Source organism: Liolophura sinensis, chromosome 9, assembly GCF_032854445.1.
Source record: "Liolophura sinensis isolate JHLJ2023 chromosome 9, CUHK_Ljap_v2, whole genome shotgun sequence".
Classification (NCBI taxonomy): Eukaryota; Metazoa; Mollusca; class Polyplacophora; order Chitonida; family Chitonidae; genus Liolophura; species Liolophura sinensis.
The window spans coordinates 17,008,094-17,022,842 of record NC_088303.1 but is presented as its reverse complement, the minus strand read 5'-3'; the positions used below and the strand labels follow the sequence as shown (position 1 = coordinate 17,022,842).

The 14,749-nt window shown below is 40.5% G+C and overlaps 2 protein-coding genes across 2 annotated transcripts; one reads left to right on the top strand and one right to left on the bottom strand.

The window, feature by feature from the left end:
• Positions 1-7,818: 7,818 nt before the first annotated feature.
• On the bottom strand, positions 7,819-8,928 carry LOC135475653 (calcium-activated potassium channel subunit beta-3-like). Its single transcript, XM_064755584.1, has 2 exons — positions 8,581-8,928; positions 7,819-8,097 (listed from the first exon to the last, which is right to left on the bottom strand). Exons 1-2 carry the CDS (start codon positions 8,926-8,928, stop codon positions 7,819-7,821), a joined length of 627 nt encoding a protein of 208 aa, XP_064611654.1.
• A 3,491-nt stretch (positions 8,929-12,419) lies between these two features.
• LOC135475651 (calcium-activated potassium channel subunit beta-4-like) lies at positions 12,420-14,547 on the top strand. The gene is made up of 2 exons (XM_064755583.1): positions 12,420-12,731; positions 14,293-14,547. Exons 1-2 carry the CDS (start codon positions 12,420-12,422, stop codon positions 14,545-14,547), a joined length of 567 nt encoding a protein of 188 aa, XP_064611653.1.
• Positions 14,548-14,749: the final 202 nt, after the last annotated feature.

The window sequence follows — 14,749 nt, the reverse complement described above, 5'->3', positions numbered from 1 at the left end:
GGTTTCTTATAATTTATTCCTCTGCCACCTGCATAGCTGAAATTCAACTGGAGTTACTTCCCTTGTGGGACGATACCCATATACACGTATGGTAGTTAGCGAGCATATCTGTAGGACTGTTGCTGGATATGTCATCCAACATTTTACAGCACCGAGAGTCGTCGTTTAAACAGCTGATCAGGGATCCTGGCTGGCTCATTTCGCAAAAGCGTTGATCTCGGTTGTTGAACAATGGCTCTTCCGAAACTGACAAAATGTGGTGGTTTTCGGCCAGGTCTGAACAGCAGTCAACTTAGTTGCGGAGTGTAACTCTCACATACCGAGTAACACGAAGTGTTGGGAGAGTTACAAAGAGAAACTGCTTCTTATTTTTCGGATCGACGGGGAAACAACATTAAAATTTCCTTAGCTTAAATCGACGTCAACCAAATGGTCCCATAATCAGCTAACCGGTTCTGAGTCTCACTAAACCAAAAACGATCCACGACAACCGCACAAATTCACAAAAATAAATACATTTTCAGACAGTGCACCCACTCTGGCCCTTAGCAGACTGTCACCATATTGATCACGTGCGAGACTGAAGCGATCAGCGCCATATGACTAGCCTAGTGTTACAATCATGATTACCATAGGTATTATCTTCCTTTCACGACCATATTTTTTCTGTGCTCGCTTCGAGTACATGACTTGTGTATATGACTATCAGAACGAGATGGCGGCCGTAGTAGGTGTAGTTTCTGAAAATGCATTTTGTGAATCTGTGCTATTGTCATTGATCGTTTTTGGTTCGGCAAGACTCAGAACAGGTTAGCTGATCATGGATACCACTTGATTAACGTCAATTTACGATAGGGAAATTTTAATGCGCGTGTTAAGATGCGGTAAATGTTGTTTACCGTCGATCCGATACATCAGAAGCAGTTTCTCTCCATAACTTTCCCAACATTTCCTGTTACTCGATGTGAGAGTAATTAATTCACATACAATGGCCCATTTAGAGGAGGGAACTTTTTGTGTGTTTTGGTAACAAATTGTCTCGAATACGTTTATAATGATCTGATACAATGAATGGACGAAAACACAGCAAAAACTTATGATGAGGTCGTTAGCTGAAAATGATGCCAGTTGTCGATGATCGAGATTAGGTTCATTCTATTGTGTTCCATATTATAATCTGAAGGGAAAACACCGTGTTGACCGTTAGGTCTTCTCTTCATTGGGCAGTCCAGTTTGTGAGTCTTTACAAGTACATAATCAGAATATATTACATACAATACGTTCAGAATCAAATATGTAATATAGTTCAATTACGAATACATGCATCCTCGAAGTCTTTGTCAATAGATCTAATACCACAGAGGTATAATTATAGTTATCATTTTCGTGCTGGGCTACAAACTTACCTGAAGGAAAACACCGTGTTGACCGTTAGTTCTTCTCTTTATTGGGCAGTCCAGTTTGTGAGTAAAGTGTTCACGGCTGGCTGTCCTTATAAAGACCCAGAGAACATCTGTCAACCACGACGTGTCCCTTCAGGTTACGCTTGTGTTGTGTCCCCAATGGTGACTTAATCTCTATTCACCGTCTGATTAGACATGGTAACCTCATGGCTACTGATTATTAAACAAACCCAAATTAAGGCGAGGCCTGCAGGCTTGCATTGATTTCAACAATGTACCTAATAAATCAATATTAATAGGTCTTACGCATTTAGCATGACAAAATAATACACACTTATTTCTACATCTTAACTGTTAAAAATAAGACCATATTGGTATATAAAAATACACAATTAATTCATATGTGTATACCCACTTGATATGCATATGAACATACAATAATTCTTCACTTTAATATATACAGGTAATACCTAACTGATACCACAATTTATTCACATGTTCCTATGAACACAGAATCATACAATAATTCTTTACATCAATATATGTATGTAATAGCTAACCGATACCGATATGTGCATGCACACTTATTTCATTTTACTTATGGACGTAAAATCATACAATAATTATTTACATTAATATAAATATATAATACATAATTGGTATTCACATGGACACACTCCGATAACAATTGTCCTTATATACATGTACAATAGAACAATTCCCTAATGTCGACTGCATTATTTTCAAGTAATCTTCAACAAATGGCGAGTAAGTATAGTTTCCTCGGTGGGTGATGGAGGAGGGAGGTATATTGAGAAATAATGACTTTTTCAAAGAGTAATTTTAAAACAAATACAATATTCAACAAACTTTTTGTGGGTTCTCCAAACAATCAGGGTATATATATATATATATATATATATATATATATATATATATATATATATATATGTGTGTGTGTGTGTGTGTGTCATGCACAGATATTAAACTTTTGAACCCTCGACGCTGGAATCTGACCTTAGTAAGTAAACATGAACCAGTTTGAAACGACGTGAAAGATTTCAACATTGATATACTGAACTTTTGTACTTGAAATAAGACCTCTTGTCCACTAAAAGTCCGCCAGTAAGTTGTCAAAGGCCGGTGGTTCACTGTGGGCACTGCAGTTACATCGACCAATAAAACCGGCCAGCATAGTATGCGTTAAAAAATTCTTAAATATAGCGTTCAACAACAATCAAATATGTCAAGAGTCCCTGCAAATAAAAAAAACAAGAGTCCCTGTTGGAGGAGGCAACAAATAATCGGTTCCTCACGAAAGACGAATGTCAATTCATTTATTTATTTATTTATTTATTTATTTATTTATTTATGTATTTATTTATTTATTTATTTATTTGCTTGATTGGTGTTTTACGCCGTACTCAAGGATATTTCACTTGTACGACGGCGGACAGCATTGTTGTGAGAGGAAACCGGACAGAGCCCGGGGGAGACCCAATACCATCTGCAGGAGATGACACACCCTTCCTTCTATATACAACGAGAAGAAAGCCAGCGTGACACCACAAATTATAAGTAATGTATAATGAAACAGAACGTTACAAAATATTATATTAAAACGTAAAAGTATAAAATATATTGCCGCATAAATAATATCACAATATTGTTATGACACTCTTCTATTGTCTTTTGATGACGCTTCTCTTCGTGATAACAAGCCAATTTCAAATCTTTCCAAGCATAAATTGTTTGAAGTAAGTAATTTTGACAGTTAAGTGGCTACTATAACAGTCGCTATCATCATGGATAACGACGTATATTACTTTCCGTCCTTGGTAACCGCTCTCACTGCATGGACATAGGATCGTATTTGTATATGCATGCATGTATTCATTTAGTCAAATTTCCAAGCTCATGTACGTCAACTCCCACAGCAGTGTCTCTTCTCTTGACTCTAGGACAAAAATGGAGAAGGCAGAGAATAGTACCAGTAATAAGTACGAGTGCACCGGGTATGGTCATGGTGAGAATCACAGTGAGAGGGGCGGGAATGGCGAGAACAATCTGATCCAGATCACTGGGGTTGTAATAGCAGTCATAGGTGCTCGAAGTGTCATGCGTATTGCCGTACTTCCGGACAAAATCATCTATTGTTTCCTGGTTTCGAACCCGGCTTTCGTAACAAGTGAATGCTGAACACTGAAACAGAAACTCTTTACATGAATACCAAAAGCACTAGGCCTATATCAACGACAAATATCGCAACTACAGGTGGTTGATATAATTTGTTTATTTATTTGATTGTTGTTTTACACCGAGCTTAGCTGTGAATATCTCTTACATTGCCGGGGTGTAAGCAAAGGCAGAGATATTCACAGCTACACCGAGCTCAAGAATATGGTCTACTTCTTTATACAACGTCGACCAGTATTATGGTGGTAGGAAGTCAGCGTGAGCTGGATTTGAACTCACAGCGAGAAGCTTCTGGGTCATTTTATAGCACTGGGCATTGGCCACGGAAGTCCGCCGTGTATGTGAAGTGAATGCGCAGGCGCTGGCTATCTGGTGTTGGAAATTTTGAAGGACTTTTTTGTGCTCATTGCTAATATTGAACAAATATTATTGTGGTAATCCGCATACACAGTCATACACAGAACTGTAAAACTGAAGGTCAGCTAAACAGTGTCACGAAAAAGCAATGCACTAATTTGTGCTAAGTGTCACAAAAGTATCACTGTAGGGTTTAACTATCTGTCAGCTATATATAGCCTCGAAGAGGTGGCGATCTTACCAATAGAACTTTTTCTACCCTTCCAGGTAAAGTATCAGTGCTATTCGATATTCGTATTAGATAAACAGCTTTTCCGTTACACCAAAAGATATATATGGACAGATTTTATTCGTGATGTTATCCGTAAGATATATGGAGTGAGAGAGTTATTGGGGTTCAGTGTCGTGCTCAACAATTTTTCAGTCATATGACGACGAAGGAATCCTTAGGGTGTATGTAATGTACCTCCTTGATGCAAAACGGATTTCCACGGCTCTTTTATCTAGTGCTGCTTCACTGAGACGACTTACCGAAGGCAAGTAAGCCGCTCCGTCCGAGCCATTATACTGATACGGTTCAACCAGTCGTTGCACTATCCCCTTCATGCTGGACGCCAAGCGTAGGTGTGACTCAACGCTGGACTTAAAGGTATATGGAAACTCGTTTGCACGCACATTTCGAAATGCATCCCAACTAGGCTCACGTGCATGTCATGGAAAACGCCTGCATGATATTAGTGCTTTTTGACGATTACCATGACATATTTATTCACATTTATGGAATCGTATTTTCGAGAAATATCGACATAAACCGGAATATCCACCTTCCTAATAACATGTAATACTCACCAGTGCTGTGCGAAACTCAGAGTTATAGTGTGAAAACAGCCTGCTCTTGTGATATGGCGCATTGTCCTTAGCCTTGAAAGTCACGGTGATCTCTCTACATGGATATTCCGATCTACATTGTCTTTTGACGTGTTCATTCTCAGTCGTACGTGTACAAAGACATGTCTTCTTACCGTGGTCAATCACGTTCACGGCACGGCACTCGGCTAGGGTAAAGTGAGAGGTGTGGATATAGGGCCTCGCGAAGACCACGCCGAAAACGACGAGTAAGGCGAATCCGATGAAACACAGAAATCCCAACACAATGCGAGAGCAAAACCGCTTCATTGTAGGAGCTTTAGCCATCTCACTGTACCATACCTGTCACTTGCAAACTATAGGACACGGGCACTGCCTTTCGAAAATGCAGGTAAAGTGCACATGATCACTGCTCTTCAAAGATTAATGAATTAAGATCACTGTATATAGATTCAGGTTTACAACATTGCCCCGGATATGAAACTCTACACACCGTCATTCTCTACATATCGATAACGTGGTTAGTGTTGACAACCAATGTAGGCCTATAGCCTCTAGTAATCAAGCCAAATGTAAATATAGTATTAAAGCGGGTCATTTCAGATAAGCTTTACATGTACATGTACGTATCCTCTTCACACAAGTCCGATTTACAGGTGTTAGATAATTTCCCACAAGTGCATTTAATGTTGACCAGATGTGGACAAATGTCACCGTGAGAGCATAGACTGCGTAAGTTCTCGGTTTGGAAGATTCTACATGTGTTAACTGTGTCCTTTGATCTATAGTATGAGTATTCAATATCAGTAGTCCCATGTTAAGCCCGGTTTTTTCCTCACCATATAGGCTACTAAGAAAGCATAGTATTTTTTTTATTCTCTGTTATCCGATGGATAAAAAACTAAGAATTTTAAAATTTTGTCACTTCCGTGGTTCCGTATCCACCAGAGATATGGATTTATTTATTTATTTGGTTGGTGTTTTACGCCTTACTTAAGACTATTTCGGGGCCTCCGTGGCTCAGTCGGTTAGCGCGCTAGCGCAGCGTAATGACCCAGTAGTCTCTCACCAATGCGGCCGCTCATGCCAAGTCCAGCTCATGCTGGCTTCCTCTCCGGCCGTAAGTGGGAGTGAGTGGGAGTGAGTGCTTGGGGTTTAACGTCGTACTCAACAATTTTTCAGTCATATGACGACGAAGGAATCATTAGGGTGCATGTACGTGTAATGTGCCTCCATGTAGCAGGACGGATTTCCACCGCTCTTTTATCTAGTGCTGCTTCACTGAGACGACTTACCGAAGGCAAGTAAGCCGTCCCGCCCGAGCCATTATACTGATACGGGTCAACCAGTCGTTGCACTATCCCCTTCATGCTGAACGCCAAGCGAGGAAGTTACAACTTCCTCTTTTAAAGTCTTAGGTGTGACTCGATCAAGGATTGATCCTGGATCTACCGGTCCAGACCGTAAGTGGGAAGGTCTTCCAGCAACCTGCGGATGGCCGTGAGTTTCCCCCGGGCTGTGCCCGGTTTCCACCCACCATAATGCTGGCCGCCGTCGTTTAAGTGAAATATTCTTGAGTACGGCGTAAAACACCAATCAAATAAATAAATAAATAAGGCTATTTCCTTATACGACGGCCACCAGCATTATGGTGGGAGAAAACCGGATAGAGCCCAGAGGAAGCCCATAACCATCCGCAGATTGCTGCCACTGAAACTATACGTTTATTAAATTGTTGTCCACAAAACTGTACAGCGAAAAGACTGTTTCTGGATGTTAGTATTTATACCATTTTCCACTTTATTGCAGTGTCACGTACCATTACTTAATTTACATTATGTGGTGTTTCTCTGTCGTAAACATATTTATTCATTTGCATTTCCAACCAAATCTGATTACCTTCGTAGACTGGATCGGTACAATCGTTTGAGTCTTCTCCGGTGTTTAATTGCACAGTCTATTGATCCGACAACAGTCCATTCATCATCCATTCATTCAAAGTAGCAGTCAATTCATCACTTGCATGTAACAGTCTATTCATCATGTAACAGTCTATTCATCACGTAACAATATATTCATTTATTTATTTATTTTTTGATTGGTGTTTTACGCCATCCTCAAGAATATTTCACTTATACGACGGCGGCCAGCATTATGGTGGGAGGAAACCGGGAAGAACCCGGGGGAAATCCACGACCTTCCACAGGTTGCTGCAAGACCTTCCTGGAGAGGAAGCCAGCGTGGGATGGACTTGAACTCACACCGCATCAATCTATTCATCACGTAGCAATCTATTCATCTGGACAATCATGTGGGACCTCGATTTCAAATTCATCATACAACAGTCTATTCATCTCGTGTATGTAACAGTCTATTCATCAAGAAACAGTCTATTCATCACATAGTAATCTATTTATTGCGTAACAGTCCATTCATCTGGACAATGTATCATGTGGGACCTCGATGGCCCATATGACAAGTATGATGATCAATGAGGTCCTAGCTAGTCTCTAAGACTGCCCCCTTTGATTAGGCTGCGACATTAAGACAGGAGTTTTGTTTCCCACAGCATAAACTTTGCCATATGAAGGAAAACAGTCCTGCGCACAGCGATAAATACCAATCAATAAAATTATGAAGATTGTGGTCTAAAGCTTTTTATGTACTTACATTAATTATAAGAAAAATTGTCGACTATTCAGCATTATTTACCTACAAAGTTCACCAGTTGACAAAATACAAAAGACACACATTCAGGCATGCGCTGGGCTGTAAGAAGTATGCTTATCACTTAGTATAACAAAGTTGTTATACCGATGCTGCTGATACATCCTTTGTTGCTTTCAAGGTTCAGCCATGTCATGTGACATGTCCCTGAATATTTATCGACGACAGAGTTTCTTATATAATCGCCATGGATGTTAAATCACGTTTGCCGGAAATCCCGTCCGCAATTACATAGGACATCATTCCGCTAAAAAAACACAAAGCGTCGCTAACTGGCGAGAGTCTGGTCTCCGACTTGTTGATCCGTCAATGCACACTGTATTATCACCATGGCAACAAGACACACGAGGAACCCTAGCGACGGCCAAAGCATGACCACGATGACGTCACTTCGTGGCGTTTTCTCGAGGATGACTTCGTTGAGGTTGTCGGGATTGTAGAAGCAAGGATAGGAGGCCTTGGAGGCCGTGTTGCCGTACTTCTGCACGAATTCATAGATCGTTTTGTTATTCTGGAGAGGATCTTCTTCACAGGCCTTGAGAACACACTGGAAAAATACAAAACAACCACATAAGAATACGTAAGGTGTGCGCTAAATACATGCATGATGAGAGAATACGTAAGCTAACCATTATACCCTATACCATTGTCATATTCATTTTGAACATGAAGCGATGTGGTATATACGAGCATCGTGAGCAAGTGTTTCAGCCATAAAATAAACAAATTGTGTTCAAAAGAAAATGGCATGACAGAAACGTTAATCTCGTGAATACCACACAAAGCACAATGCGGGCGAGTTTTAAGTCCAACATTACAACAACGTACCTTACCGGCATATAAATTAGAATGCGGCATGAAAGTCTAATACATGTAAGCTAAACAATACTGGAAGGCAAGCGGAAATAGAGACCCGTATGGAAGTACTAAGATATCCCCTGTTAATCTATGTAACCTGATTTACTGCTCTAATTATGGTGGCTGAGCAATCGTTTTTGAAGTTATGAAAATAGGCCTAATATTTGTATACCTGCACATTCCTGTGATTAGCCGAGAAAGACTTGAGCATCTTGGCCTTTTGGTCTATCTGACTGCCGTCAGTGCGATAGCGAACTGTGATCTCTGCGCACGGGTACTCCGACACGCAGGTTCCGGAACCACTGTCAGTACCCATGGTGCAAATACAGTCCAGTCTACCGTTGAATGAGACCGTCACGGGACTACACTGAGACAAGATCCAATCTGCAGTGAAGGTGTAAGGCTTGACCACGATCAACCCGTAGTAAATCATAACAATGGCACAGATGATCATTAATATTAGCAACACAAAAGAGGCCAGCTTCTTTGGGGTCATGCGACCTTTACTATGGCGTGCCATGTCGACGGGGAGAACCTCCTGCGTTCCGCAGAGATTAAGGTTCGGTTGATTCGTTGAACGACAGGAAGGCTATCTGAAAACGAATCACAGGAATAGCATGCAGTAAAGTACATCGTTCCATTGTAAATGGTATGACGCCTATTTCTCTCTTGCGTTAATATTACTGTTATTGGTAGATTGAATTATTCCTTACTAAAAACAAACTCACCCGTTTTGCTGTTAGGCACATTTTTTTTTAATAACGAATTCTGTATGACCCTTTTTTTTTGGAGAGATGAGTTCCTAAATGTTGATTGAGAGACATTAATTCCTGAACGCTTAATAGAAGACATTCTTGAACGTTTGTTCGGAGGCATTATAGTTCTTGAACGTTTGTTTGGAGACATTTGTTCTTGAATGTTTGTTCGGAAACATTACTTCTCGAAAGTTTGTTCGGAGACATTTGTTCTTGAAAGTTTGTTCGGAGACATTTGTTCTTGAAAGTTTGTTTGGAGACATTTGTTCTTGCACGTTTGTTTGGAGACATGTGTTCTTGCACCTTTGTTCGGAATCATTAATTCTTGAAAGTTTGTGTGGAAACAAAGCGTCGAAAGACATCCCTACGAAGGTCGTTACCTATAATGTGCTTTCCGGGTCAGAACCTGGCGAGAGTCTTGGCCCGTTTCACATAGGGCACGCAGCGTTACGTGCACGTAACTTCCATGGCGACCAGTACTACAGGTATTGCGTCGTCATGGTAGTTACGTGAACCTCGCGTTACGTGCTCTTTGTGAATCGGGGCCCTGGTCTCCGACTTGTTGTTCCGTCAATGCATATTATATCATCACCATGGCAACAACACACACGAGAAACACCAGCGACGGCCAAAGCATTGAGCGTGGTTCTTGAACCCTTCTTCAGAGACATTTTTTCCTTTAACATTTTTCTAAGACATTAGATGTAAGGTCATTAGTGTCTGCGTTCTCGAACGCTTGTTTGGTATCACTTGTTTTGGAACATACCTCCATGCAGCTTTTAGTAGCCATGTTATATGTGTCACTGAGAAAGCCATAATGGTCTTTTTTCTTCATGGATTAAAATCCAGATACAAACGTTACAATGACAGTTTCATGCAGATAAATTGAACGAAAGTGGCGAGAAAATCGCTATTCCCCACATATCACGTTCGTCAGTAAATATCAATACTTAAACGCATGACCTTGGTTTCTTCATATTTATTCAATAAACAGTTAAGAGTAATGATTTAGGATTGATTGATAGTTTGACTGACTATATAAATATTTGACTGATCAAGCACTTATAAACACCATACTCAAAAATATTTATTATACATCGCCAGTCTCTTGAAAACAGGAAACAAGGACGCCCCGGGTAAAACTCAAGCCTTTGGCAACTATCTGATGTGTTTTCCCACCTCTCACGTACAGATTTTCGCCCGCAATGCCTTCTCAATGCGCATATCATACTGGTAGATGACAAGTGATCTCCAGCGAATTCGATGCAAATTCGTCCAAGTGATAGAAAGACAGTCAATGTAACCGCGCGGCCTCAAACCGTCCCGGAGGATTCATGACTTGGTCTCATAGAAAACAATCAACCATGATGTACGATTTGCTGCTTTCGTATCTTTCGAGATTTATTTATTTACTTATTTATTTATTTTTTTTTGGTTTATTTCATTGGTATTTTACGCTGTACTCAAAAATATTTCACTTATACGACGGCCGCCAGCATTATGATGGGAGGAAACCGGGCAGAGCCCGGAGGAAACCCACGACGATCCGCAAGTTGCTGGCAGATCTTCCCACGTACTACCTTTCGAGAAATGTTTTAGCTAGCAACAGAACATCACTTGATGCAATTCATAATGAAAAATTTATAATGATTATTAGGACATCTAACCCAGTAAAGGATACTCACTGTGATATCCGCTGAGACCGTACTTTTCCACATATACTATCAGTTTCTGTACCATGTAAATATACGTGATGGGAGCAGTATAGCTATAAATGTTGACTCTTGTAAGGCCTCTCCCAGAACAGAAGTATTGCCGTCACAATTACCTCACAGAGCTGTTGATGGGTGGTGCCAGTCGACTCTACACTGAGATCGACACGGAATAAAAGAATCGATGGGGTTGTTGCTCCACCTGAAGAGATCTTTGAGTAGGTTGCCAGTGAAAAATCCACATGAGAGCGGAGTCGGTATTGACGGCCCAGTCAGCACACACAGGTAACATGTCGTTTAATAGATCATGTGACAGTTTAAGTTAATGAATGGCCAATTCCAGATTAACCAAGCGAAAGCACTGACGTCGATTAGAATGACCTAATTTACATCAGAGCCGATTAAGTACAACAGAATCGCGAATCTAACGCTCGAAAATTATTACGCAATGTCGTGGGTTTTTTTGGGTTTTTTTTTTGCCTGATTATCGGGTTTTACATTTTAATTCATAAATCGGAAAACCAGAATAAGACAAGTATAGATCTTCAGAGTAAATAAAAGAAAAGCAAACACGTTAGCCAAGCGTCGTGGTCGGGGTGCCTGAAATTAGGGGTTTTTTTGGTAACCTAATTTAATTTGAGTTTAATTAGTAGAGGGAACCAAAGTGACTAGTGGAAACCATCGCCCTTCGTCAGGTAGCTCTCAAATCTCCAGACTTAAAATTGCAGTTGGTGACCTGGAATCAAAACGTTGTTTTTCTAAGGCCGAGCCGCTGTACCGAAGCGAGGTTTTGGTCGATTGATTAAGCAAAAAATACCTCTCCCTTAACTCCCTTCCCTCCTGCAATTGATAAAACATCTTTCATTTGTGTTCCAGTTTTTTTTTATCACAGGGATGAATTAGACTGAAACCAGGCAAGCCACGATGATATTTGTAAAATGTATCAAAAATATTTTCACTTTGATGACCACTGTTCTTGTATCCAACAAGGCAATTTTGTTCAACATGACAGGGTTAACATCGGGTTAAGGGTAATATCAACATCTTATTATATCGGTCTAAGGATTGCCAAGTGTTCGTCACTATACAATAGGTATCAGTAACACATTGCACTGTTGTAATTATTAAAACTAAATAAGGCCATCCAATCCACAATTCACTGGCACTGCTAAGGCCCAACCTAGTATAAAATACACCAACAAAGCGAAGATATGAAGTGTGTGTATAAGAAATGTTAATAGTTAGATGTGCTGTTGTCGTTGGGTATTTAGAACACGTTCAGAGGGAAACAGATGTGACAAGAAACAGAGGTGTTCCTATATTGGAATGTGACGACAGCCGGTGCATTTGCGGTTATCTTCCGTTCATACAGCCTCACTATATAATAACCAGTATTCAGTCAATACCCATCTTGCTCATATTGTTCCTCATTTATATTATGATGGTTACTTGGATTATGTCGTTTCTGGAATGATTCTAGCTTTTTCAGGAACCCTATATGAACCTTGTTACTATAGGAGTATACATCTTATATAAAGTCGACCATGGGAACAAAGGCGAAAATATTCCTGGGCTTGGCGGTGGGGTTCACGGTGCTATGTGTTGTCTTGCTGATTGCCCTGGGCGTGGTCATTGTTCATCCCTACGAGTACACGCGGGACTTTGAGCAAGTGAAGTGTACGGGGATCACCGTGCAGGAGCATGGGTACCTGGAGTGCTCCTGCAGCACGAAGACCGCTACCTGCTGGTCGGTATTCCCGTGTAAGGAAATCACCGTGCAGTATCTCCCTTTGGGAGGTCCTGAACGTCAAAGTATTCTCTTCAAGGACTACGACGCCTTGTATGATGACAGACCAGTGAGTATATCGTAACTACAAGCGCGTAGTTTGACAACCAATTGTATTTCACAGTAACACAGTTGGAAAATCTTGACTTCTGTATACTTGCCGTCAACCATAATCGGCCAGTGGTCGCAAGATCGATTTCCAGACGAACGTTCAACACAAACTATCAAAGAACTAAGAAAGTACATAACGCTAATGAGAAATTAGGATGAATTCAGGCAAAAAGAAGCAGTGAACAGTGTTTAATAAGACCGGAACAACACAAGGAAACAAAATGAATGAATTAAATCAGTACCCATACTGTGTACACCATGCTTGTTCATAAGTTATCGTTAAACATAAATGCATGTATCTCAGACGTACCTAGAGTGCAAAGCCGAAACGCTGCCATCTTGAAACAAACAAAGTGTGTTACGGACAACTATAAAACTACTGAATTGTTGTCAAATATATTATGACTCAGCTTCAAGATGCCAATCAAAGACCACAAGACAGTAAGTTTTTTTCGACCAATTACGCTGTCTGCAGTTCCCTACGTTCACTACGCTTGACAAAAGCTATAAAGTCTGCAATATGTTGATGTATTCATTTAGTGGATTAGTATTTTGGGGGGGCGGAGGAGGGGTATTTTTTTTTAAATGATGATGATGAACTTCATTGAAGGAAACAACCTGACTGACAAACGTACCTGGCTTGGAATGTGTGATTAAGCCACTGTCAAACCAGAGAGGCTTAGATTCGAACACGCGATCGCATTTGTCAAGGGCCTATATAGTCTAAACTTTGAGTGTCTCACGTCTTGAACATCGAAGTGTGATTAGTGATGCAGGTATAATTGATTCGATAAGTAGTGTCTTTATTACTGCCAGGAATTGTTTAATCCTTGTAATGGTTGATAACGGTAGACAACAGGATTGATACGACTGCTTTTCGGGGTTCTTGGCGTTAATAAATAGGGTTTCAGCTGCTCCATTGAATGGGTATCTAATGGTACCGGTTGTTCTGTAGTGTTGTTAGCTACATGTGTCTATGAGGAATGGATTTCATTTCTGAATTTTTGCACCTCAATTAACTGATTGCTACCTTAATCGCTTCATTACACCGAAAGTTGATTTATCTTTTCGTGTGTACTTCAGTTTAGGGAGTCCGTTTCTTACAGTTGCTAAAGTTCTGTAAAGGGGACTGGTTCACGAGGCAGTCACAAATTTTGACTTCCAGAATAACATATAACCATGGTAAATGCGCTTGGCGTAGCCTTGCGATAGCTACGTATATGTTAACAGGCTCCCTGGCCTTAATTGTTAGTTTTTGTCCATTGTTCCATACTTCAACAAACTGGGAGTCCATCTTGGAATCAGCAACACAAAAAGTATGATGCAACGCATCGTTTGTGGATTAACTCTATCAAGTCAAGCTTTTCTACTAATTCTTGTGGTTATTGAGCTCTCAATTTGACGTTACACTCCCTCGTGTTTTCGCCATGTTATACTGTACGATAAGCTCAAATCCTTGCCAAGTGAAACGCATTGTGCTTCATTAAAACATTATTCTGTCCTATTTTCTCTTTACACAGTGTAGTCTCGTGCCTTGCGACCCCTCTCCGAAGACGAACGAAGTGTCCGTCGAATGGTTCGCAAAGAGACACACCGGGTCGTCTAGTTTTGACTGTTACGTGAACCCAACAGCCACCCACGAGGTTATCCTGGAGCTACCGGATGCGTTGGCTGTGACCATGGCCATGGTGTGGCCGTCCATCGGCTTTGTCATAGGTCTCGTCACAATTTGTCTGATAATGAACAGATCCAAGGTATTGCACATCACTGACTAGCCTGCCAAACGTGCGTACCGTGGATGTGTATATATAGAGCACTAGATTCTGTTTGTTATACTATCTAAAAGAGCTACTTTAGTGTTAAGACATGTATTTCTTTAAGGCAAGGTTAAATGATAGTCCGAATTGCTTTCTTAAATCTTTAAAATTTTTAAATTTTAGAAAAAATGCACTGTGTTAAAGCCGTTGCTGTTACTTC

Coding starts and splice junctions, on each gene's coding strand:
- LOC135475653 (XM_064755584.1), bottom strand. CDS start 8,928: ATGGCACGCCATAGTAAAGGTCGCATGACCCCAAAGAAGCTGGCCTCT. Junction 8,098..8,580: donor CTAATCACAGGAATGTGCAG/GTATACAAATAT, acceptor GTATTTTTCCAG/TGTGTTCTCAAGGCCTGTGA.
- LOC135475651 (XM_064755583.1), top strand. CDS start 12,420: ATGGGAACAAAGGCGAAAATATTCCTGGGCTTGGCGGTGGGGTTCACG. Junction 12,732..14,292: donor CCTTGTATGATGACAGACCA/GTGAGTATATCG, acceptor CTCTTTACACAG/TGTAGTCTCGTGCCTTGCGA.